Raw genomic sequence first — 27,500 nt, 5'->3', positions numbered from 1 at the left:
ATATATATATATATATATATATATATATATATATATATATATATATATATATATATAAATCGGTGTTCTCCCCATCTCTCAATGGTGAAGAACCACTTTAAAAAACATTAAAGAATTCTCGTATCCAGATCTGGATGCGGATCTTCAACAAAATCTTATCAGTTCGTCCTTGTCACACACCCAACCTGTCCACCAAATTTCAACCAAATCCGTCCACAACTTTTTGAGATATCCTGCACACAGCCAAACATACAGAAAGACAAGGGTGAAAACGTAACTTGCTTCCACCTTTTGTGGTGGAGGTAAAAAGGCATTGCTAGGTAAAAATACCAGGTCACACGGGGAGTAGCGCTATCCAACACACTTTTACATCGAAAATATTATTAATTGGCACTCTGTTAAAGGAAAATGTAACACAAGATTTAACATAATTTCAACTTGGTAAAGCGATTACACTTACCTTTTCTTTTACCTGCCCCGTTTAAGCCCTAACCAATATTACCCCACACCATCTCGAAGAGGGAAGACGTTTGTTTGTGTATTTTACAGTGGTGCGCATATTTTGTGCATATATCATCAAAGAGTACATGTTTATAAATGCATTTATCATTTAAGCAGATAATTAAACTATGAAGTAAGGTTATGGGAGTTATTGGAACGTTTGCTGGCCATGTGGATTGACTATCTCAACATGTCCAACATGCCTGTTAGCCAGGTCATCATAATGGAGAAGGCAAAGAGTCTCTTGAATGGCATTAAGGAGAAGGAGGGTGAGAGTGCTTCCAATGAGAAGTTCATTGCAAGTCATGGCTGGTTCGACCGCTTCCGGAAGAGGCACTATCTCCATAGCATCCGTCTTTCGGGTGAAGCCGCTGTTGCAGACAAGAATGCTGCCGAATCGTACGTGGAGAGGTAAGCAAAGCCAGGCCCAGTACCGAAGGTAGGAAAAATTCAAAGTTCAATGAACAAATACGTATGTCCTTCATTTTTATTTACTTGGAAATGAACATGATAGAACATCATAAATATATGTGGAAAAATTACGGGCCTAGACCGAGACTCGAACCAAGGTCCACTGGAAAACCGTACCAGTGCTCTGCCATCTGAGCTATCTGGGCGACCCACCGGCTGAGCAAGACCCACTCAAGAGCAGTCCCGAGCTGCTCCTACGGTTAGCAGTGAGTGCCCCGGAAGCGGTGGGGGGAAAGAGAGTGGCACATCTATATGTGGTGGAATTGTGTTACTCAGCTAGTGGGTCACCCAGATAGCTCAGAAGGCAGAGCACTGGTATGGTTTTTCAGAGGACCTAGGTTCGATTCCTGGTCTGTGCCTGTAATATTTCCACATATATTTATGATTTTTATTTACATATGTTAGGTAATTGGTTTTTTGTTTGACTTATATGTGTATTTGAATATACCGCAACTGTCATTAACCAAAAAAGGGTACCATCATCGGTAAAAAGCATGAAATATAATAGGTGGCGACGTTATGAACGGTCCCCCCTCACCCCATTAATTATGAGAAAAATTGTTTCGATTTATGTCGTTTCAATATTCTTCGCACATTTCAGGAATGCATCCCCGACGTAAACTGGGGTACCACTGTTTCTAACAAACTTCTTACAAAGTGTCATGTAAATTGACAACATCGATCACTTAGTGGTAATTTGACCTGTACAGGGTGTGTCCGGCCAGGTACAGAGACGACAGGACAGTGGCCCAAGTAACTGGAGAACTTGGTGCAGTCAGCGGTGGCACTCATCAGCAAGAGATGCAGATCAGGGCGTCGGCGACGTAGTAAACGTAGCAGCAAAAGCAGAAAGTCGGATTGCACACTCCGCTCGTGCACCTAAACCACACCATTAGACACTTCAAGGATGATTGCATTTTGGCCCGTTTCGTACCCATCAAAAAGTCATAACTTCAATAACTGCAGTGGTATTAGGTTTTGAGCAGACATGGAAGTGGGAAGCTGTTTAAAATAAACGTTGTAATAAATTATTAATAATGTAAAAAGAGGGTATTATATTTTAGAACCACCATACAGAAGAAACCACGTAAAACAATCATGGTTGACATTTTCATCGTAGTAAAAAATTCTTTTCTGAGTTAGCAATAACTTAAGAAAGCAGTTTTCAGCATGACCAACTTGGAGGCAAGAATTAAAAAATAGGGGCAATACCCCTGGGTGCACACCTGGTAGAACAATGATATTGAGGAAGTCAACGTGGGACAGAATCAACAAAACGTACCAATGTTATAGCAAATACCAATTTTGAGGGGCAACTCCCTTCCCACCATAAGTCCCCTAAACTCTGATTTTTTTTAATGTCGTGAACAATCTTTGCGACATCACGGGTGATGAAGGTTGCAGTAGTTAAGTTTCATCGGAATTGTGTGCATCATTTTTGAGAAGAAAGGAAATACCTCTTTGGGGAGGGGGGGGGCAACCTTCCCATGAATTCGCTCCATAGACCGCCTCACACCCCAATTTTTTGAATGCCGCGAACAAACTTTGGTTCACATAGGGTGATGAAGGTTGTCCAAAAGATTCATCAAAATCATATATTTTCAGAGAAAAAGTAGCAAGTATTTGTGGGTGGACAGATGATGCGCCATCCCATTAGCTCCCCGAAACTATGTTCCAGGTGAGCTAAAAAGTTGAAGTGGTGCAAATCTGACAAACCTGTCTGAGGCTAAAATCTATGGTCCATAAAGCTATGCCATAGTATTCATCCATCTGTTCCAATTTTAAAAGCTTCCATAAAAAGCAAGTAAAAAAAAAAACCAAACAAACAAACAATAGAAAAAAAAAAGAAGACTTTTTTTTTTCTTCCCCAAAAACATCACAACCATGTCAGAAACAGTGTTTATGATGGTCATTACAAGATAGTTTGAGTAACCGCCAACTCACATTTTAAGGGCCTAATTGTGAGGTCAAAAAAGTCAACTATGGGCAATATTGGAATACTACAGACAGATTGTAAAATCAGTGCTGAACAACTGCTTCCTACCTGTTTAACCCATTTATTGTGTTGAATTTTATTATTAAGACGATGATGCAGATCACTCCACAAGCAAGTACCAAAGGCCAATTCTCAAAAAAGGAAGAGTATGACGGTCACATGAATTTAAAACACACTCTGCCATAAAAAAACAAAAACTGAACATGTGATTGTTATTGATGCGATTTATTTACGTGATATAATGGGACACAGATAAGGTGCAAACCTCTGACCGAGAAAAATGCTGAATAATTACAAGTGTCATCATGTCCTCATCATGTCATCATGTCATCATCATGTCATCATCATGTCATCATGTCCTAATCACGTAATGCTGCGTCATACCGAATGTTTCCAGATGGGAATCCAACACGGAGATAACAATATCAATGAATACCAGGTAAGCCCAGCTCCAGCAGCAATCACTGCATTGCACAGTCATTGCATTGACCATATAAGCACTCCAATCTGAGCCTGGGGAATGGCATTCCACGTCCAAATCATCTCCGTTCCAGCTGAATAAGGGTCTGTGGCTGTCTTGGCACATTTAGAATGTGACGATCAATCCCAGAGATGTTTAATGGACATAAATCTGGTGAGATACAGGCCAGGCTGTCATGACATTAACGTTGGCAGTGACAAGAATGCTTTGTTTGAATAGCCTTGTGAGCAGGAGCATTATCATGCATAAAGATGGTATCTGAACAATGTTGTTGAAGGGTCGGCAACACGTCGCTTCAATATCTTACTAATGTATCGATCTGTCATCAGATTGCCATGGATATGACTGAAGTTGGTGCGAAAGGATTCAGCAATATCATCCCACATCATGATACTTCCAATGTCCAAAACTTGCAGCTTCCTCGGCACAAACTGTGGCATAATCGCTCGTTGCCTCTTCTGTAAACCAGTGCACAGCCATCATGCCTTTCAAGGGGAAACCTGGATTGGTCACTGATCATAACACTTGCCCATTGTCTCCATGTCAATCAGAAATGCTGATTTTACCACTGATGCATGCTTGCGTGTGTCACAGTGCAAGTCTGACGCTGAACAGGACAACGAGCACAGATCCCTGCATCATGGAGACACCTTAAGATGGTGTTGACACTTACTCTGCGAGGCCCATGGAGTGTTTGCAGTACTCTGAGCAGTTTGAAACAGATTCCGCAAATGGGTCCTTATAACGTAGCAATTTTGAGTGGGAGTGGTTATCCGGAGACGTCCACTTCTTGGCATATCTTTTGTTGATCCATTGGCTTCTGATGTCATCAAGAGTTTCTCTCACATTGAGCATTGCAACATGGCTAATAGAAGACCCTGCTTGGAAGTGTACAATGATTTCATTCCTCTCATTTTCTTACAGACATTGCATTGTAATGGATTGTTAAAGAATGTAGTCAGTGTGTTGTGTGGATAATCCACATGCTGGTGTCTCAGAAAGACTTTCAAATTTGCTCAGAATGTCTGGTGTCACCTCTAAAAACCTACATGGATTGCATGAGTTGCAAGTGCTGAACAATTATTGCAGGAAGCAATTACATTCCAGAGAAACTTGCAATTCAGTGTTCTGCATATCCCTTGTGCCAAAATGCACATGAATGAACACGGGAACAGTCCTTCAACACTCACATTATCAATTCTACAATCTACATGTTCAGTTTTTTTTTTTAATTGCAGAGAGTGTATTCATGATTAGCACAGTTGCAGACCCAATGTCGTAATCCCCAAAGAGCCCAAAATGGTATTAAAAACAGGCCTGGTGTTGGCTTAACGGTGAAAGTGCTTGGCTTGGTCTTGAGTTCAAGCCCCTGTCGGGCCATTGCATTAACACCAGGTCGGGTTGACTCAGCCCGTCATCCTTCCAAGGTTGGTGAAATGAGTACCAGTGTACTGGTAACAGGGGCATTGTATCAGTGGCATAACCACGCCCCCAGCCAATTAAGCTAACCCCAGCCAATGATGCTACCCGCAACCTTGCGTTGCACACGAAGGAGGAAGAGGAGGTATTAAAAATTTATTGCAAGCCCAGTTAGCTTCAATAACTGAAGAACATCATTGCATTAAGGATGCAAAATACAAAAATCTTTCATGAAAAACAAAGAAATGAAGTATATGTCAAAATAAGAGGAGAAACAGGAAGAGGAAGTTTGGACAAAAGTAAAAGGCAGAGGAAGAAATAAGAAATTCAGGAAACACAAATAACCTATCGATAGGTCTCACACATCATTACCATTCACAAATATATTTATCCATAACATGAAAGGATACATTCAAACAAGATAAAATGCAATCAAAATGAATGGTAGTTCTCAATACAAAGGGAAAAATGGCTGTGAGATGATTTCACATTGGAAAAAATGGGAACAATGCAACAGCAAGAACAAGAACATACCTCATCCAGCACAATATGCGTCACAGTATGCTGTTCAGGCTCCACCTGCAGCTTCCGTAGCAATACACCTGCAGTGCAGTAAAGGAGACGTGTACTGCTGCTTACTGCACGATCAAGACGCACCTGATAGCCAACAAGCGAGTGCTGTGGGAAAGAGGTCCCATCAATTGAAAAGCAAAAAAGGAAGGTATTAAGAAATTACATTTTTCACACTCAGGACTGTAAAAGCTGACATAATCTAGTGCTTTATATACATCTTTCCACATTTATTCTAATGAAGCAATATATTTATTCCCACAAATGAAAATGATAAACAACAAAAAGGTAACTTTTAATGTATGCAGTGCACAGAAAAAGAAATCCTTTCCAGCAGGAGTTTAACACTTAAGGTTAACCAAGGGGTCTAACGAGGTCTAAAGGGTCTTGGTAATGCATTCCAATAGTACGTATTTAATACACGTCACCACGGTCCAATAATACAAAATTAATAGACGTACTCCTGAGTTGACCGAGGCTTCACTGTCCACCCATTTTCCCAATATATATATATATATATATATATATATATATATATATATATATATATATATATATATATATATATATATATATCCATCCATTGGGACCATACTCTGTGCAGAGTGTTGGTGCTGCCTAAGCAGTCTCTTTGGCTATTGGACACAATCCTCGATGGGTCGCCACTCTGACACAGTATACCAGTAAACTGGCATTCATTTTGCCGACCTCGGAAGGATGACAGGCCGAGTTAACCCCACCTGGTATTAATTCAACAGCTGATTGGGATTTGTACTCAGGACCCTAGGATCCCAAGCCCACCACCAAAACCATTAAGCCAACACCAGGCATATATACAGTATATTGTTACGGATTTGGAAGTTTACTGCACTCAACATACAGGTCCTATAGATCAGTTATATCGGTAAGTACGTGTTGCCTGTTAGGGTACTGACCCTCGTCTAATGGGTAATTAAATGTTCCTGCGCTGTGGAGTTATTTTAATGGTTTTCTTTTCGTTTATTTCTACACCACCATCAACGCCAGCGTCATCTTCCCCTCACTCTGTCGAACTCCATTGTCTACGTGTGTTCGATCACGTACGGGGGTGGAGCTTTCCTTCACCTCAGATCGAGACTCCGCCCAGAAGGGCAGGGGCATGCTCCTTGTCCAACCAGGAACCTCATCACCTCAGATCGAGACTCCGCCCAGAAGGGCAGGGGCATGCTCCTTGTCCAACCAGGAAGCTCAGCACCTCAGGCTGGCTCCGCCTTAGCCAGATAGTGTTCGGCCCCAGCCAATCAGATCCCGCGACAGGAGGAAAGGGCTCCGCGTGACGTCACCACGCCCCTGGGCCAATCAAGGAGCTCGCCGCCGTTTTGGCCAGTGAGAGTGACGAAGAGCGATTTACACGCCAAAACCAGCCAGTGAGAGAGGGAGGGTCGCGAGGAGGCATCCCCCCCCTCCAAAGGGGTAGTTGAGCGCGAAAGCGTCTGCGCACGGAGTGGTCAGTGCAACGGAGGGTCTTCTCCTGCCAGCTTTCGCCCTGCCGACTTACATTCGCCTGGAGCCCGGTCGTGTGGGCGTCTGGATCGTGCTGGGGGTCTAGTTCTGCCCCGAGGACCTGGTCCTCGAAGACCGCACGAGGCGGAAAGGTCAAACAGACTCCTACCTCCAGCTCGACTGTCCTCCGGGCTGGAGGTCCGATTCTTTTGTGTGCGTGTGTGTGTTTGTGGCGCCAGTCCATTAAGTAGCCATTGTTAAGTGCCTTGCTGTACATACGTGCATTTCTTCTAATCGGTTTAACTCTGCTCTTGCGTGCTTCCCTCGTTCCCCAATTATTATTGTAAATAAATATACCCATGTGTTAAATGTATCAGTTCGTTTTTGTCTTTCTTCTATTGGTTTAACACGGTGCGTGTTGGGAAGTTAGCCAGGCTGTTGCTGCTGTAACGGGAAATTTGGACCGACGGATCTCGGCGATAAACCGCTCGGGTCGCACACGGTTCGAGTACGCTAAGCGGCTCGTTCCGTACGGGTGCCCTCGAGGGTGTGGAGACTCGGTAAATCGCCACGTGGAAATCTAGGTATTTTGAAAATTGGCGAATAACCCTGTACCACCAAGTAGCAGAAATATTGACGCTTCACGGTCCGATCAGGGACCCGTACTTTTCCGGAGTTTTCCAAAATATATGTGTATATATATATATATATATATATATATATATATATATATATATATATATATATATATATATATATGAAGGTATATCAAATTAATCAGATGAAAATTGACGATTTATGTGACCTTGACCTTTTGAGCTCAAAAACAATAGGCTTCCAGGTTGTGACGAGGCTTAGCTCACTGAGGTGGTTAAATTTTGTGACTATCAGAGTTAATATGCGACCAGCATGCAATTAACATTCATACAGACAAACATACTTACAGACTTATAGACCAGACCAACAAATACTTGTAAATCTTCAATCTTGAAAGTAACAAAAATTAACTATGACTGCTTTCACACAGTCGCGATGATTTTTGGTTTCAACACCAGAACGAGATATCACAAACTTAACAGTTCAGTCAGCTTTATCAAGAGGGACTACCTGTTAGCAAGTCCATATATAGAGTAACTTGGTGGTTGAGTAGGTAAAGCCTTGTTGCAATCTAAAAATCTTCGCTGGTTTTTTGGACTCCCACGCATGCTCAATGCAAGGGTGTCTTCAGGGGGCACTGCATTGGCAGCATTGCCATCCCCCCAGAAATTATGCAAACCAGCAATCAAAGGTGCTGCATACAAATGTTGTTGTTTTTTTGTACATAGTCGAGGCTCATGAAAGAGCTTGAACACAGAACGGATCAGGATGCAACATAACAAAAGGAACAGGAGGAGAAGGGGGGGAAATGCCAACAGCAGGGTGGAGGGAGAAGTTAGACGGAGACTTGGACAAACAATGGGTGTGTGAGAAATGAGGGGCAGGAGAGGATTCCACCACATACACACTTATTCCATATTTCCCACCTGCCCACCAGGTTCATCGGGACAGCCAAGCTCCTCATTGACACGTCGAGCTAAAGTGATAGCAGAGATTCGCCGTGGCTGTGTGCACACCACCATTCCATTCACAGCATTCGCACCAGCTGAAAAGGAAGAGGTTTCTTTTAATTTTGTGACTAACATTGAACTTTATTAACATAACTCACGAAACAGGTTGCTGAAACATAACGAAAGATTGACACAACTGCATTACATGCAATCTCGACATAAAAACTGAAAGGCTCTTTTTTCCAATTTGAATGAAATCTTAAATACGGGTGAATCATCCATCCCAAAATGTTTAACTACTGTACAAGTTAATCATCCATCCCAAGTTTCTGTTTCTGATCTACGACGATTTCAACTGACACCACTCCAGCTTGCTGGGTGTGAGCTCGGCAACAATCAGTCATTGCATTGTAAGAAAGGATTCTGTGACTGTGGATTTGACCTAATCTGTAAACTTGCCAACACGGATTTGTCATATCGATAAGTCCTCCCTCTTGGAGCAAGTAATGACTAACTTTCCGTCCAATCTCACTTTCCCCTTTTTTTTTTGCCCCTCTTTGCGCCTCTGATTACTTGCTTGTCAAGGCCCATATCTCTTTGGCTATTGTGAGGGAGCAGCATCAATGATGCAGAATGTGGCTATCCACACAGCCAAACTGACAGACTTCAATATGCTCTCTCACAAAAGGATTTCACCACCATCTCCACAGCACATGATATTGATTTCGCCAAGGAATACTTCCACAAAAATGGACTTTCTCTCGTGGCTTTCCGATCCATATTCTAGATCCGAGCACACTGAATTCTATGGGAAGGTAGTTACTAATAAGAAACATGCTTTCTCAGCTTGGAAAGCTAACCTGACCGAGGGTAACTTTCATTACCCTCGCTGAAGGAGAGCGTATTGCATTTGGGTATGTTTGCATGTCCGTACCGAACTTTTGTGTTTTTCTCCGCAACCACTTGTCAGATTGAGACGAAATTTTCACAATTTGGTCAAACAATATGCAGCACAGTGAGACGACATTTGGTAAAACAATTTTCATTGTTTCACGAAACAATGCGACGAAATTGGTGCGACTACTCATGTACAATGCTTTAATGATAATGATGACATCATAGGTCATGTGGTGTGGCAGCCATCTTGGAAAAATGGAAAAACTTTGGACCTCTGTCTCTCTGAAACCACACCAAGGAAAAAATTGAAACTTGCCATATCACATGTACTCCTCATGGGGAATGAGTGTGATTTTTTTGATGATGTCATAGGTGCCTTCGTTATGACATCATAATTGCACAAGTAGAATGCCACATTCGACGAGTATGAACATTTTTGAGGGTCATCTAGGGATAAAATGTTCCACAGACAAAAAAAAATTGACGACGTCATCGGTCACGTGATTTGGCAGCCATGTTGTTTAAAAAAAAAAAAAACCTTCAAAAATATTTTCTGAAATGGCGAAACAGATCGAGGCAAAACTTTACACGTATGACCGCCTGTCCACGAGGAACAAAAGGTTCACACATATGATGTCATTGGTCACATGGTTTGGCAGCCACATTGGATATACTGGAATAAATATAAAAATCTTCTTCTCCAAAACGGCTGGACAGAGAGGGGAAACCACACAAATGTTCCCCAAGGCATACGTGTACAAGTTTGTGAAGGAATAATTGATGTCACAAGGTTTGGCAGCCATATTGGATTTATGAAAAATATTAAATAATGTTTTCTCTGGAACCACTTAATCAATCGACGTGAAACTTCCTGGTTATGATCTGGGAATGATGGAGAATACATGGTTTAAATTTCAACTTGATCAGCCACATGGTCTGGCAGCCAGAATTATTTGATTTTTTGATCTCGGTTCTTTCTATTTTTGATTTTTTTTGCATCAGACTCACTTGGCTGTGCTTGGATGGGTTTTTGGGTCGAGGAGTAGCAGTTAAAATGCAAATCCTATCCAGGGTCCTCCTGATGACTTCATCTTTGCTTTTTGCTTGTTTGGGTTCCTTCTGATTACTCCAATGCAGGACTGTACCTATTTGGTCTTCCATTCGATTTGAATTGAATTTATTTAAATCCCATTCTGAATTCAATTGAATAATGATAATAATAAACATCTTGCGTCAGGGTCAGGTGTCCGATCAAAGCGGGGTTGCATCAAAGTGGGACGTCTTGGAACACGGTCATCACAGCCAGCAATAATAAAGTGGCAGTTCTAATTATGTCTCATTAATTACGTAACACATCAATAAATAAACGCCACACAAACTACACCATACAAAACAAGTCCTGGCAAGGGTCTGCAATCTCTGATTGCTCTTTTTCTTGTTCATTCTGGAAGCCTCACAACAAGTGTGTGTCCTTCATAAGAGCAGCCAGAAAACAAAATGTTACAAATCTCAAGGCCAAACTCTCCAAGCATTCTCCTTCCTCCAAGTCATGGTTGTGCCTTATAATGTGTACTAAGGGGTACTCGCCATCAATATATCTATCTCTCTGTCTGTCTCTGTCTGTCTCTCTCTGTCTCTCTCTGTCTCTCTCTGTCTCTCTCTCAGTGGTGGCTGGTCTTGTTCCTCATCTATACAAGTGACCTGGAAAGTGACAAGTGACCTTTGCAATGCTCTGGAAAACCCTCTTCCTTTTTGTAGGGACTCCACATTGTATTGTGGAGTAAAGCATCAATCTGCTGGGGAAATAGCTGCTGCGTCCGTCTCCGTCCGTGTCTGTCTGTCTGTCTGTCTGTCTGTCTGTCTGTCTGTCTGTCTGTCTGTCTGTCTGTCTGTCTGTCTGTCTGTCTGTCTGTCTGTCTCTCTCTCTCTCTCTCTCTCTCTCTCTCTCTCTCTCTCTGTCTCTCTCTCTCTCTCTCTCTCTCTCTCTCTCTCTCTCTCTCTCTCTCTTCTGATCTGATTTGACAATGGGCTGATAAATGGAACATGTTGTTAAATCCTGGAAAATGTCACATTCTCACCCTATTGCTCTGGAAGGATCATGAAATGAACCCAGCCATCTATTTCCTTGGTCATCCAGTGGAAGAAGTTCAAACTCTGGCACATGTAGGTCTCAACATTAGCCATGAAGTTTTCTGGGCTGACCATATAGCAAAGCTGGGATCCAAAGCCAGCTGCAACACTCCGCTGATCAAAGCCATTCCTTGGAAAATCAGTGACGCCCAATCAACAAGGCCTTTATCCATAGCTCAATGGAGTACTGCTCTCTGCCACGGGCTGATGCTCTCACATCACATTTGCTGGATTATGTGGAATCTAAAGCTCTCAATTCTTGGAATCATCAACGATGAGGCTGAAGCACAAGGTCTGTTGCTCTGATCACAGGCAGGTGGGAGGTCTCTCCCTTTTCTACCAACATATTCTCTGGTGCTTCTACCACCTATTCTCTTTGCTCTCTGAGTCCTCAGACTCTCCCCATCTATCCCAAGATGCATACATTCTACTAGTAACCCCCTCCTGGTTACCCTCACTGAAAAGAGAGGGTATTGCATTTGGGTCCATTTGTTTGTTTGTCTGCACAGAACTTTCGTGTTTTTCTCCGCAACCGCTTGTCGGATCGAGACGAAATTTTCACCATTGGTGTGAATACTCATGTCGAAGGTTTTAATAATTATGACGTCATAGGTCATATGGTGTGGCAGCCATGCTGGAAAAATGGAAAAACTTTGGACCTCTATCTCTGAAATCGCATCACGGAGAAACTTGGCACGTAGCAAGTACTTCTCATGGGGAATGAGTGTGATGTTTTTATGATGTCATAGGTGCCTTTGTTATGACGTCATAATTGCATATGAAGAACGCTACATCCGATCACTATGAAAATTTTTGAGGATCATCTTAGAATAAAATGGTCCACAAAATGTTCTTTGATGACGTCATCGGTCACATGATTTGGAAGCCATATATATATGTATGTTTTAAACCTTCTTCTTCTCTGAAATGGCTGAACCAGTCATCACTGCCAGCATTTATAAAGAGGCAGTTCCAATTATGTCTCATTCATTATGTAACACCAATAGACAAATGGCACACAAAATACACCACACAAAACTACCCAAACACCACCTAAAACAAATCCTGGCCAGGATCTGCAATCTGATTGCTCTTTTTCTTGTTAGGCTTCACAAATCCAGGTTGTCTGCACACCTCGACTCTTATTCCTCATGTCTCCAGACTATGGAATAATCTTTCAGAGGTTGTTCTGTCTCACTCATCTCTCCAGGGCTTCAAGCAAGTATTGCATTACTATCTCTCTCTCTCTTGTCATCCCCAATTCTGTCCCACGATCTTTATCACACACATTAACCTTTCCTAACCGAACCATCTTACTTGCTCATTTCAGCATTAGTTCCCCTCCTCCCCTTTCCTCTTTTCCTGTTCATTCATTCTCTTGATGTTTAGCCCACTGTCAGTTCGACCTTGCTCTTCCATGAGCCTTGCTGCTGCAAAGAAAAATAAATATTGTCTGCCTTGTAATAGGACATAACACAATTATAATCATCATCGGTGTTCCATTCTCTTTTACTGAGCATTAGTTCTGCTGAACCAGTCTCTTGGAAAGGGTTAAAATTAAAATCCTGGATGGGTCACCACACCAACACAGGATACTCAACTTAGGAAGCAGAAATTTGGAATTTGTTGAGGTGCAGGCGACAGCTCGACTGCTCTTCACAAAGGACACAATGTGATGTTTAACATCCCAATTAATGTGATGTGATGCCCAATTAATGTGATGTGATGTTTAATGTGATGCCCAATTTAACATCCATCTGAGGGATGATGCACATTTTGCTTTGCCCAGCAAGTGAAACACCAGGATTTATTTTTATTACCGTCACAGAAGGGTTGAGCCCAAAAACCAAGAGGAGGCCCTTGGTGAAATGACAGTTTATGGCTTCATCAAGAAAGCTCAATCCCAGGCTGGAGAGCTCAGAGATCTTGCGATCCCCCACATAACAATACCCTGTTCAATTGCTTGTTATATTTCATGCAATACGTTGTCAATTTTTTTAAACTACTGTACCTATAATGAACCGAGTGATTTATTTTGGATTGTGATAATGTATGGGAATGAAAACAAAATCTGTCCCAACTATTAAATTCACCTGAAAGGAAGTCCTCAAGCAAGAGTTGAGGAACTTGTGTGCTCTTCCCACTGCCAGTTTCTCCAGCCACCACCAAAACCTTGTGGCAATGCAGTGCCTCCATGATGGCTTCACGATGTTGCCACACTGGCAGTGCCTTGCGCTCAAGCTTTAAGCGGGAAGCGCGTGCTGAAGCCTGGCTATTTGCATACAGTGTTCGAGCAGCCACAAGTAGGTCATCGCTCCTGTGACAAACAGACTTCGAGGTAGGATTCTGTGGGGCAATGCTGGTATTCAACTGTTGTACATCTTCCATTCCCTCATTATCCTCATCACTGATGCAGTCTTCCCATGATTCTCTTGGTTCCTCTGTCTTGCACTTCTGGAAACAGGGAATTCTCAGGTTTGCATTAACAGTAAGATGAAAATGTCTCCAACAGCAGACATCTGATGAAACTTGCACACAATGCATAGAATTTCAATTGATGAATGAAAGATAACAACATCAAATTCTAAGGAATAACGGGAAAGTTTAAAATCGAGGTTGGAAAAAAAAACACCCATTAATATTGGCTTACACTTAGAGAGTAATGTATCAACACGAACATTGGTAAAGGTAATAACAGTTATATTCTTGCATATTTGCAGATGCAGCTTCATGATTTGTAACCTAAAAAACGGACGTCACAAAATGGAGTAGTTCCTATTTATGATGAAGCTGGGCATTGAACATCTCCGCTGAGACAACCAACCCCCAGGATTCCCACCGTAAACTGTCCTATCACTGACTGCGAGTACTCCACCCCCGATGTTGAAGTAGTCCTGGCTGCGGCGCTCATCACGACTCATGCCACAACTTAAAAAGCTGCCAATGTCAACGTCGTTACAGCTAAAGTTGAGCAGGCGAAATGTCCCACGATCTCATCCGCTGGGACAAGTGAGGAATGGGCCTATTTCCAATCGCAATGGTCCGACTATGCAGATGCAACCAAAGTGACAGGCAAAGACAAGGTCATCCAACTGCTGGAAAGTTGTGATGAACGATTAAGAAAAGACTTGACTCGCAATGCTGGCGGCACACTAACGAACAATTCAGAGGACGATGTCCTTTAGGCTATCAAGTGACTTGCAGTGAGAGAAGAGAACATCATGGTTGCTCGCGCTACACTACATGATATGCACCAGGACCACGACGAACCCGTCAGATCATTCGGGGCACGTCTCCGTGGTCAAGCAGGTGTATGTAAACTCATCATTCAATGCCCTCACTGCAATCAAGATGTGAATTACACAGAACTGGTCCTCTATGACTCTGTAACCCATGAGCTCATTGACCAGGACATTCAACTCGACCTGGGACGACCGCCTGAACGAACTGTTTCATGAATCTAAGAAGGTCATTGTCAATGAGATCGAGTCTGGCCTACAGATATTCGACAAGTCTCGACCAACATGCCTCGCCACAGATTGGTCGAAAGTCGGCGTCGGATTCTGGCTCTTCCAGAAACATTGCCCATGTCAATCAACCACCCTGTTCTGCTGTCCCACAGGATGGAAGATCACACTTGTCGGAAGTCGTTTCACACACTCAGCAGAATCTCGTTATGCTCTTATTGAAGGGGAAGCCTTAGCCGTGGCTGACGCATTGGACAAAGCTCACTATTTTGTCCTGGGATGCAAGGATCTCACTATCGCGGTCGACCATAAACCGCTTCTCAAGCTCTTTGGCGACAGATCACTTGATGAAATCCCAAACAACCGACTCCGGAACCTCAAAGAAAAAACACTTCGCTACATGTTTAACATGGTCCATGTCCCTGGTGTAAAGAACAGAGCGGCGGACACCATTTCCCACCACCCTACAGGCAACGACAATCCTGAGAAGATGCACATCATCCATTGCATCTACAGCCCAGAGTGACAACACCATTCCTTACCCTACAGTACGGCAAGACTTCCTTGGTGGCATACGTTGCATCGAGACATCAAACACCGATTCATCCTCATTGCACACCGCTGCAGTTTCATCCCTCAAAACACTCAAGACCATCACCTGGAACAAGGTTCGATTGGCTACTAGTCGTGATGAGAATATGAACAGGTTGGTGAACATCATCGAATCAGGCATGCCAATCTCTCGTCAAGATATCCCATCGACACTCCAATAATACCACCAATACCGGGATCACCTACATACCGTGGATGGAGTAATCACCTACAAGAATCGCACTGTCATCCCACCTTCCGTCCGACAGGACTGCCTGGAAGCTCTTCATGCTGCACATCAAAGCGTATCATCCATGATTGCCAGAGCTGAATTGTCTGTGTTCTGGCCTGGAATCACCCCTGCAATGAAATACGTCAGGAACAATTGCAACCACTGCAACCGCATGGCTCCCTCACAACCCAGCGCACCACCCATGAACCAGATCCTTCCAGACTACCCGTTCCAATTCATATGCGCCGATTACTTTCAATACAAGGGCTTTCATTACTTGCTCATCGTCGATAGATACTCCAATTGGCCTGTCATTGAGAGGGCATCGGGAGGTTCGTCTGGCTCGGTGGATTCCCTGCGTCGCTGCTTCGTCACCGATGGCATACCTGATGAACTCTCTTCCGACGGTGGCCCTGAATTAATCGCTGGCAATACTCGCCAATTCCTACTGAACTGGGGAGTCCACCACCGCCTATCATCTGTCACGTTCCCCCATAGTAACTGCCGGGCAGAATTTAGAGTCAAAACCGTGAAGCGCATGATCACTGACAACACCGGCCCTCATGGTGAGCTGGACACTGATTCATTCCAGCGTGCAATCCTGCAATACAGGAACTGTCCTGATAATGACACAAAACTATCCCCCACCATGTGCGTGTTTGGCAGGCCGATAAAGGACTTCATACCTATCCTCCCAGGCAGATACAGACCCCATGAAACATGGAGACACTTTAGCCAACCGGGAAGCTACTCTCCGCAACCGCCACATGAAAGCTGCTAAACGCTGGTCAGAGCACACAAGAAGGCTACCACCACTCACTGTTGGGGACCACGTCCGCATCCAAAACCAGATTGGCCACAATCCTCGCAAATGGAACAAAACAAGCACAGTGATCGAAATCCGCTAGCACAACCAATATGTCCTACGTGTCGACGGTTCAGGGCGAGCGACGCTCCGCAACAGGAAATTTCTCCGGAAATACGTCCCAGTCCACACTCGGGCTCCACGCCACTCCATCGTACATGACCTCTATCACCATGGCCCAGAGATTCAGTGCAAACAGGATAACCATCTAACCACTTCAACACCGGATCAAACAACGCCACCATCCACAGACCTCATGGGGCCATCGTCACCAACTCCCCCTGGTGATAGTCGTGCATACCAGGACCCACCAATGATGAACGACAACTCGATGCCTTTGGACTATAGGACGCCACTCAACACCTCACATTTACGAGCACCTGCCTCACATGTCAAAACACCTGCCACTCCAGTCACCGGTGCTAGAAGCTCGCGTACTCAGCATCCACCTGCATGGCAAACATCGGGTGACTACGACATGACCAGCGTCGTGTTTGGGGCAGAATAATCCCCGGTCCATGTCTTTAGTGATGGGTAATCCACCACACATGATCGCACGGGTTATTTCTCTTCTTGTTCCCTATCCATATAAACTCTCATTTCGTTCAGTTTCGTTTACACATCAGGTACAAATGCTCATAATATATCAGTCCTTGTTCCTTGTCGATCACAATGACTTGGAGGGAGATAGAGAGTAATGTATGAACACGAACATTGGAAAAGGTAATAACAGTTATATTCTTGTGTATTTGCAGATGCAGCTTCATCATTTGTAATCTAATAAACGAATGTCACAAAATGGAGTAGTTCCGATTTAACACTATTATAAACTATCGTCGAGCTTGAATTACAAAGGAATACACATAAAATCCATTTTAAACTTCCAGAGTGATTGTTTCACTTTATACTGATAAGCCAAAACATTGTGACCACCTGCCCAATATGCTGTTGGTCCTCCGTGTACCGCCAAAACAGCGTCGACCCGCTGAGGCATGGACTCCACAAGACCCCTGAAGGTGTCCTGTGGTATCTGGCACCAAAATATTAGCAGCAGATCCTTCAAGTCCTGGAAGTTGCGAGGTGGAGCCGCTGTGGATCGGACTTGTCGGTCCAGCACATCCCACATATCCTCAATCGGATTGAGATCTTGAGAATTTGGAGGCCAGGGCAACACCGTGAACACTTCATCATGTTCATCAAACCATTCCCGAACAATGTGCGGTGTGGCAGGGCGCATTATCCTGCTGAAAGAGGCCACTGCCATCAGAGAATACCATTGCCATGAAGGAGTGGACCTGGTCTGGAACGATGTTTCGGTAGGTCATACGTGTCAAATTGACGTCTACATGAATGGCCGGACCCAGGGTTTTCCAGCAGAACGTTGCCCAGAGCATCACACTCCCTCCACCGGCTTATCGTCGTCCCACAGTGCACCCTGGTGCCAGCACTTCCCCCAGGTAAACGGCACACTCGCACACGGCCATACACGTGATCTAAAAGAAAACGGGACTCATCGTACCAGGCGACCTTCTTCCACTGCTCCAAGGTCCAGTTCCGATGCGCGCGTGCCCATTGTAGGTGCTTTTGACGGTGGACAGGGGTCATCATGGGCACTCTGAACGGTCTGCGGATACGCAGGCCCATACGCAGCAGGGTACGATGCACTGTGGATTGTGACACATTCCTCCCGTGACCACCATTAAAATTTTCTGTGACTTGTGCCACATTAGACCTTCTGTCGGTTTGGACCAGACGGGATAGCCTTCGTTGCCCTCAAGCATCGATGAGCCATGGGCGCCCAACTCCCTGTCACCGGTTGGTGGATTGTCCCTCCTCGGACCACTGTCGGTAGGTACTCACCACGGCTGACCGGGAGCACCCCACAAGCCTTGCCGTTTCAGAGATGCTCCGACCCAGTCATCTGACCATAACAATTTGGTCCTTGTCAAAGTCGCTCAGGTCAATACTCCTGCCCATTTCTCCTGCATCCAACACATCAACTTCAAGAACTGACTATTCACTTGCTGCCTTATATATCCCACAACTTGACAGGTGCCATTGTTACAACATAATCAATGTTATTCACTTCACCTGTCGGTGGTCATAATGTTTTGGCTCAACAGTGTATACACGAGTTTGGTTCTTATGGCTGGCTTAAACCCCAATAAAACATTGACAGTATACATATATTTTGTTTGTTTGCCAGTTCATTTGTAATTTTACAAGTAAAAGTATAAAGTTTTCCCTCCCCCTCCCATAGTTCCAACTATGAAGGAATGGTTATACACCAGAAAGACTAAGGAAAAGTAAAACAAACAAACAAACAAACACCCATCAAACTTTTGACTTATGTACTTCAATTGTTAAGCTCCGTCTCAGCACAACTAATTTTCACAATATTGCAACCGAGATACTTGGCTGTTCGAAACATTTTTTTCCAGTCTTTGAATCAACAAAGTGAAAATAAAGACCAGATGCTATTTCGAAGCCATTGCATCCAACGATCCAGGCACATTTAATTCACAAATCCTCTCACCATCCTTATCATTTCACTTTCCACTTCAAGGCTATTTCTTCCATGCTCAGTTGAAGTAGCAGTGTTCGATTTATCATTCACCTTCACAACCTATTAGGACAGGGTAAGAAAGATGAGAACACACAAGATATCATGAAAAATTTATACTTAACATGGCCGGAGGGGATGGGACTTATCTTTGCACGAGGCAAAGACTTTATTTGATGAAAGAGGCAAAGACAAAGACAAAGACTATATTTTATTCAACTTCATTTGATGTGGTTTTTTTTAATGGAGATTGGGGGGGGGGGGGTACATCTTTATTTGATCAATGCTCATGGTAGAAAAATACCTTTTAAATTTCAATTACATTCACCATAGTGTCAAAACACTACATGCAGATATTATATTATGTAAAAGTGTTATTAAAATAATAATGAAAAATCACTAATAGAATGACAACTTGGCGAAACAGGATGGCGCTCGGTAGAGCACTTACCTCTGCCATGCTGAACAGTTTACATTTTGTATGCCACTGACATGTTGGATCTGAATCCGGACCTTAACCAAAATCGAATTGGCTTGTTCTCGTCACTGAACCAACTCATCCACCTAGTTTTGTCATAATCATCCACAATTTTTTGAGATATCATGTGATGCATTGTTTTTAGCCCCATCTCTCAATGGTGAAGAATCACTTAAAAAATTATTGGATCTGGATTCAGATCTTCACCAAAATCGAATCAGTTGGTCCTCATCACACACCCAAACTGACCACCAAGTTTCATCCAAATCCATCCATAACCTTTTGAGATATCATAGAATATTGTTTTTAGTCCCATCTTTCAATGGTGAAGAATCACTTAGAAAAATTCTAGTATCTGGATACAGATTCGGATCTTTAGCAAAATTATGTGTTGCTGTCCTTGGCCGGTCACCTGCATACACAAAAAAAAATTCAGAACGATTTCTGAAAACAGTGGCCATAAATCGTGTAACAGACAGACAGACAGACAGACAAACACTACAGACCAACATACCTGGCGGAAAAAATTGAGGACCATGCATCGTGAAGCTCACCGGGATAAAGAGCAACAGTCACTCAACCCCACCCCCGCAGACCCACTGAGACCACGATTTATTTTTTAATACAGTGAACAAACTTTGGGACATCACGGGTGATGGTTGGTTGTGTTCAAGTTTCATTGAAACAGTGTGTGTAATTTCAGATAAAACAGCAAATACCTATGTTGGGGGGCTTAAACTCCCCGCAGACCCCACTAAACTCTAATTTTATTTAATTTTTAATGCAATGAACAAACTCTGGTACATCACCGGTGATGTAGGTTGTGGTCAAGTTTTATCAAACTCATGTGTGCAGTTTCAGAGAAGAGAGCAAATACCGAAAGAAAAAAAAACCCATAGAGCCCTTTAATGAGCGCAGATTTTGATGCGGTTGATAAACTTTGGTACACTATAGGTTACGAAGGTTGTGGTTAAGTTTCATCGCAATTGTGTGTAGTTTCGGAGAAGAGAGCACATCCCTATTTTGGAGGCGGTTAAACCCCCCCCCCCTTCTCTCTCTGTAGATGCAAATTTTGACACAGACGCAGATGATTGTAGACTTTGATTCGGTCAATACACCTTCATTCAGCATCAGATATGAAGTTTGTGGCCAAGTTTCATCAAAATTGTGTATTTAGTTGAAGCGATAATGACTGAAGTGTTAACGGACTGACTGACTGACTCACTCACTCACCTATGGACACTGTTCAATCGCATAAGCTCACCTGATCAAAGTCGAGGTGAGATCACAATAATAATAATAATAATAATAATAAACATTCAAGTTGAAATAAGTCTACACTGTCATTTGTGCATTCGATAAATAAGGTTTAAGAAATGCACTCGTATTAAAAAAACATGGATTGATCAAATCTTAGTTCTAAAAGCCAACACATTTTGTGAAAAGTCAACTTGAAACAATTTGCTTAAGAGGAAAAATACAGCCATGACATCACCACCACCACCACCCCAACCCCTTTCCTCCCATTACCTGCACCTCTACCACCACCTAAAGGGTCAGGTCATGGGCATTAAATAAATCTCACCCTCACCCCCCCATGAGTGTGAGGCATGACTTGTGATTTTCACCTGTATATGTGGAATAGTGCAAGTAGTTTAACCATTGTCCCCTGCCGGAGAGAGTGTATATGTTGAGTGGGAAACAATGCCAATTCTGAAAACAAATACCTATATCTCTATCTCTCTCTCAATTTCTCTCTCTATCCCTCGGACGGACAATAAACTGAGCATCCCATCTTATTCTGCTAGCATTAGTTGGTGGACATTAAATATCCCATGTCGTCCTTCATGAAGAGTCGTTGAGCTACCGCCGACACCCCAAACAAATTTCAAATTCCTTCTCAAACCTACATGGGGGACTGCATCAGTGGCACAGCTGCACAACCAATGAAAACATCATGCATAAATCAAATGCAAATGAAATGGATTTCTCACAAAAGGGATGCGGATTATTCACGACAATGTTCCATCATTATATGCATCTTGCATGAAAACAAGCAATGGCACTCAAGCTTACAGCTTATTTGCCCTTAAATTGGAACATAATTTTTTTGTTTTATTAAAGGGCTTATTTCCCCTTTAATTAAAAGAAATCCTTCCTCTTCTCCAATGGCTTGATTTCCGATCATCAACTTCGGTTCAGACCAGGTCACTCTCCCCTGGATATGCTGCTTCTGCTCTCCCAACAATGGATGGAGATCCTCAATGCCAGACATGAAATCAGAACCATCTTCCTACACATATCACGTGCTTTTGATACGGTCTGGCACCATGCGCTACTCACCAAACTCTCTTCCTATGGTATCCAATGACATCTCCATTCGTGGCTCACAGACTTCCTCTCCTGTTGCAGCCAACGTGTGGCCCCAAATGGAGTTCTTTCATCACCTCTTCCTGTCCAGGCTGGATTTCCTCAAGGCAGTGCTCTGGGCCCTGTTCTTTTTCTGGTTTTCATCAATGATCTCTCCGACTCTCTGGAAAATTCTCTATATCTCTTTGCTGATGACTCCACCCTCTGACGTACCATTTGTCATCTATCAGATCAACAAGCAGCAGTAGCCTCTTCACACTGCAAATCTGGATAAAATCACAAGCTGGTCCAACACGTAGAACATGTCTTTCAATCCTGACAAATATCTCACACTCTCACGATGTCTCTCCAAAAGGACTGTCTGAATGCCCCCCGCCCCCCTCCGCACATCTACTTTCTCAAAAATCCTCTTGAAGAAGTCCTTTTTTTCAAGCTTCTGGGTCACACTATCTGCCATGATCTTTCCTGGGAAAGCCACATTTCCAAGCTGGCCTCCAAAGCCAGTCACTGACTCGGCATCCTCTGTCGCACAAGGTCTTTCCTTGGCCCACCTAAGCTCCTGACCACATGCAAAGCTTCGTCCACAGCTTGATGGGGTACTGCTCTCCCCTCTGACCTGGTGCTCGCGCCTCTCACCTTCCTCGGTTTCATGCTGTGAAAACCAAGGCATTTAGGATCATTGGTATCTCCCGCGATGAGGCTGAGTCTTTGGGTCTCTCACTCTCTCACTGCAGATGGTCTTTCTGTCTTCTACCGTCTCCTCTCTGGCCTCAGCCCCCCCCCCACTGCTCTGTCTGAGTTATGTCCCCCCAATATTTCCGCAGGGTGAAAAGGTCTGCCAGCAACCCTGTTCTGGTAAAACTACCAAAATCAAGAATCACTGCTCACCTTCACGCTTTCATTCCTCTTTTTTCCCAGCTTTTGGAACAAACTCCCACACTCTCTTCAATCCCACTCTTCTCTCCAGGTCTTCAAAACAGCCGTTCACCACCATCTCTTACCTTCCACCATCCAGAACCATGATCTTTTCTACCCCCGCTCATCCACCCTAAAACCCACCCCCTGCAAAATTCCCTGCTTTACTTCCTGAAAGTCCTTGTCATGTATGGACCTGAAAGTCCCAATGGTGTCTATCTTGTTTACTCTGTGTACCCCATCCCATCCCTCTCCCTTCCACAGATCTCCTCATGTCTCTGTTCCCCACTGTTCTTTCCTTCCCTCTCCTGCACCTCTTATCTCATGCGCTCCTTGTACGTTCTGTGTTAGCTCTCATACGAGCCTCGGCATTGTATACAAAGGAAAAAAAAGAAGAAAAAAAAAAAGAACGCAATTTAGATAGACAATATGAAGACAAATGTCATTGTACAATCCACTGTGACAATCAAGACTCACCTGGTTGGAGACTGATATTCCATGCTTCAGTTGAGACTGCAGACGAGCGATGAGGACATCGCGAGGCCGGTTTGAGTCAGCCACAGCCTGCTTTGCTCTAGCTGAATCCTCTGCCTTCCATTCCATCCACACAGACCGGTATGGTGGTGGTAAAAGCTGGTGTATTGACTGTGAAGCAGTGTAACCCAAATGAGAAGGCGTGCAATGCATTTAAATCAACAACTTTACGATGAACAAAAGGCAATGTCAAATTGACATTTCCTTGAATATGTTAAATATAATACAGAAGATCCTGTCTTGAAAGACTAGCCTTAGTGCCACGCAAAGGTGTTCTCTCAAAACAGGTGGTTCTTCATTGGAAGGACACTCTCAAAACACCAAATGCTTTATTGTGATACATATATTTTCTCCTTTGCGTGATAACTATTTTTGACTTGGATTTCAATTTCAATAATCTATATTAACTGACATCAGATAGCAACAAAAGGTTTTATTTTCAAAGATATATTGTTGTGGGGCCGGGTGTCGGTGGCGAGCACGACCGCTAGGGGGAGCAGTAGAGTCAGCTCCACTGAACACACCGGAATTTAGGTCGTACCTTTCAGATAAATCCGAAAGGTCACGGGTCCCTTATCGGACCGAAGATCGCCAATAGGTCGACCACGTGGGATAGGCTCAATTGCCAATTTCAATATACCTAAATACCCACATCATCCAAACTACCGGGGAAATTCACCCTTGGCAGGATCGGCGATCCGGGCCGTTACCGAGTCGTACCTCGAGAGGAGAGTACCAGAAACCTGCCGGCCAATTGCATGATTACGGCAACAATGAGGCCTCCCAATTCCCGTTCGCAGCGCGGAAAACCAATGATAGAAATGACAAAGAACGAGCTGGTACATTCAACAAGAGGGGAATTTATGAACAATAATCGGGGGACGAGAGGAGCACGTAAGGGCAGAGTTATCCGACGAAGCAATGCAAATAATGTACAACAAAAAGCATTTAACAATTCGACTTATCAGACGGGGCCCACGGACACACACACGCACACACAAATACCCAGAAAGAGATGGACCACGAAGTCTTTATTGCCCCTTCAGCTCGGGAGGGAAGACGAGCTGAGGGAGGAGAACGTGGCTGGCTACCTGGCCGCGTTCACACGGCTGGACGACCGCACCTTCCCGGAGCACAAGGCGCCAAAGGACGGACCAGGGCAGCCAAACCCAGAGAAGGCGAGACGAGGTGATCTCCCGTGATGAGAGGGTCGACCGCTTGTTGTATGCGCCAGACGAGACGCCTCGGATGCGCGCGATGCAGTCAGCCGCAGACCCAGAAAGAAGCGCACTCGAGCAGATGGGACGCAATCATTAATCGTTTCATCCATCCTTCGGGGCGCGGTCCGCTCCCCCGTGGCTTGTTCTCATTGGGCATATGGCATGTCGCGGCTCAGCCTTCTTGCAAAGGACCGCCCTGGCTTTTGGTCTGCTCGTCACCCATTGGGCGGAAAATGACGCATACCCTTATTTGGCGCCAAGCCAGAATGAAACTCTTCGTGACCATATTCGGTGCGAAATCCACACCGCCTGGGATACGGAATCCCGCCCACGCACACGCCCGCATGCCGACGAGCGCGCGAAGAATGCCACGAGCAGTGTTGTTGTAAAAATACTAACTATAAAATAATTCACAGTGCACGTACAATTAATTCCCGTACAGGTGCTGTCTTTGGTGCTTGATTTGTTTCACGGACAGGTGCTCAAATGGAAATAAATCAAGTTGGTGGTCGGCAATGACAGGTGGTTGCTCATTCTGGAAGTGTCAAGATATTTCATTTGAAGTAATTGTCAAATTGTACAAATAGCGAGGTCTTGCAAAACCCATAACTTACGACTGTGAATCCATGTGCTACACCAGTGCTTGCTGCAAAGATCTTCACACCAACAGGGGACACCAACCACACATTTAGACATCTATTACACGATGAACTAGGTTTTCAAATTGTGTCCGGAAAAAATTATATCATAGTTAAAAACGTAACTTCCAGCTTAGTTGCAATTTGTGAAAAACACAGAACCTCCTGATGCTAAAAACAGTCAGCTGCGACAATGGAATACTGCACTACATTTCACAAATCGTAATCGTTTGACTATAAAATTTCGTAAAAGAATGTGGAAATTTTAAATGCCCTGGTCTGGATTGGATAAAAAAATTTCTGGATAAAGCAATTAGATGGTCTTAAGCCTTACGCTTATGTATTTATTCAACTCTCTCTCCCCCCTGCCTCCTCTCTCTCCCTCATACACACCCCTCCCCTCTCTCGTCCACCCCACCCCAACCTCTTTGTCTCATTCCTCCCTCCCTGCTTCCCATTTGCCTCTCCAAGGCAGGTTCAGTGGCATTAAATCAACTTCATGGGGTGATTTGCATTTGCCTTCCCAGCAATAATCAAGAATTTGGCCAGAGTAACAGCAATAATTCACCTACTCTTCACCATAGACATTGTTGTATCTTTAATGTCTACCAATTAATTCTAGCAGATTCAGAATGTCACCTGCTGTTTGCCCTCTATGGCTTCATTGTGACTTCAAAAGAACATAAAACTGCCGACATCATGAATGTGTATATTACAATATCAAATTGCACAAATTTCACAAACCTCAAAAATGGAGGAAATGCTGAAAAAGTGACATTTTGACACGGGTCCCAATAGGGTGTGAGAAAACAGACGAAAATAGTTTTTTCAATGTGAACATCATTTTTCTATCTGAGGGGACATCAATGCACATTAGGTTGGATCATGGAGGGGGGTGGGGGTGGGGGTCCACTTGGCCTAAGGACTATAACCCTTCCGAACTTAACCGTCTTACTTGCCGGTTACTTTGTTTCCTCTCCTCTTTTTCTCTTCGTTCATTCCTTTGCTCGAGTCTAAATGTGGACCAATTGTCAGTACACTGTACTTCATTTTTACTCTGTCACCTCGCTCTTCCAGGATCTTGTATAAAAGAAGATAACCCCTGCTCAAAAATCTTTGGTTTTGCATCTTGTTCCATCACTTACTTGGCCTCTGCAGAGGTGCCAGAGAGCGAGTGTAGCTCCCAGATGTTGGGCCTGCATGCTGTCTTCACACAGGATGGTCGGACATACTTCCAGCAAACCACCCTCTTTTTTCCGATCAACCCGTACTCTGCGGAAAACAAAAGATTTTTTGAAGTCACATACCCAATCATCATAACTGAAACAATTCAATGATTATATATATATATATATATATATATATATATATATATATATATATATATATAATAAACATGAATAAATTCCTGCATGGGGCGAGTGTAATTCTGTCTCAACCTGGGACTCGAACCCAAGGACCTCATCACTTACGTGGTTACGGCCCACTGAGCTCTTGAGTCTTTGATGGTGGTGGTGTGTGTGTGTGTGTGTGTGTGTGTGTGTGTGTGTGTGTGTGTGTGTGTGTGTGTGGGTGTGTGTGTGTGTGTGTGTGTGTGTGTGTGTGTGTGTGTGTGTGTGTGTGTGTGTGTGTGTGTGTGTATATATATATATATATATATATATATATATATATACATATACATATACATATACATACACCTTCTTCTTCTTCTTTCGGCTGCTCCCGTTCGGGGTCGCCACAGCGGATCATCCGTATGATCCACATAGTGATTTGGCACATGTTTTACGCCGGATGCCCTTCCTGACGCAACCCTGGTCACCTCTTACGACACAGGGATATGGTACACCTATTTCAACCGGGGTATACACTGGCACTCATTTCGCCGACCTCGGAAGGATGAAAGGCTGAGTCAACCCCCTGGTGTATTAATTCAGTGGCCCAACCGGGCTTGAACTCGGGACCTTTTGGATCCCAAGCCGCTGCCCTAACCACTGCGCCAACACCAGGCTCATATATATATATATATATATATATATATATATATATATATATATATATATATTTATATATATATATATATATATATATAAATATATATATATATATATATATATATATATATATATATAT

General features: G+C 43.7%; 1 protein-coding gene across 6 annotated transcripts in view; it reads right to left on the bottom strand.

Moving 5' to 3' along the window:
* The window catches only part of LOC147031835 (ATP-dependent RNA helicase DHX29-like), a 186,339-nt gene that overhangs the window by 57,276 nt on the left and 101,563 nt on the right, over positions 1-27,500 (bottom strand). For all 6 annotated transcript variants that reach the window (XR_015054646.1, XR_015054647.1, XR_015054648.1 and 3 more), the window contains 7 exons: positions 26,513-26,639; positions 23,453-23,620; positions 19,186-19,275; positions 13,588-13,948; positions 8,444-8,562; positions 5,403-5,546; positions 1,675-1,851 (listed from right to left, as the gene is read on the bottom strand). Coding sequence is in view for 3 of the 6 variants with exons in the window: in XM_085868169.1 (XP_085724295.1) it covers positions 1,675-1,851; positions 5,403-5,546; positions 8,444-8,562; positions 13,588-13,948; positions 19,186-19,275; positions 23,453-23,620; positions 26,513-26,639 (1,186 nt within the window). In the remaining 3 variants the exon portion in view is untranslated. The remainder of the gene's footprint in view (positions 1-1,674; positions 1,852-5,402; positions 5,547-8,443; positions 8,563-13,587; positions 13,949-19,185; positions 19,276-23,452; positions 23,621-26,512; positions 26,640-27,500) is intronic.

The sequence above is a fragment of the Eptatretus burgeri genome, chromosome 2, assembly GCF_056783735.1.
Source record: "Eptatretus burgeri isolate ZD-2024b chromosome 2, Ebu_testis_v1, whole genome shotgun sequence".
Classification (NCBI taxonomy): Eukaryota; Metazoa; Chordata; class Myxini; order Myxiniformes; family Myxinidae; genus Eptatretus; species Eptatretus burgeri.
The sequence above is the reverse complement of the archived record's forward strand: the minus strand, read 5'-3'. Positions and strand labels throughout refer to the sequence as shown.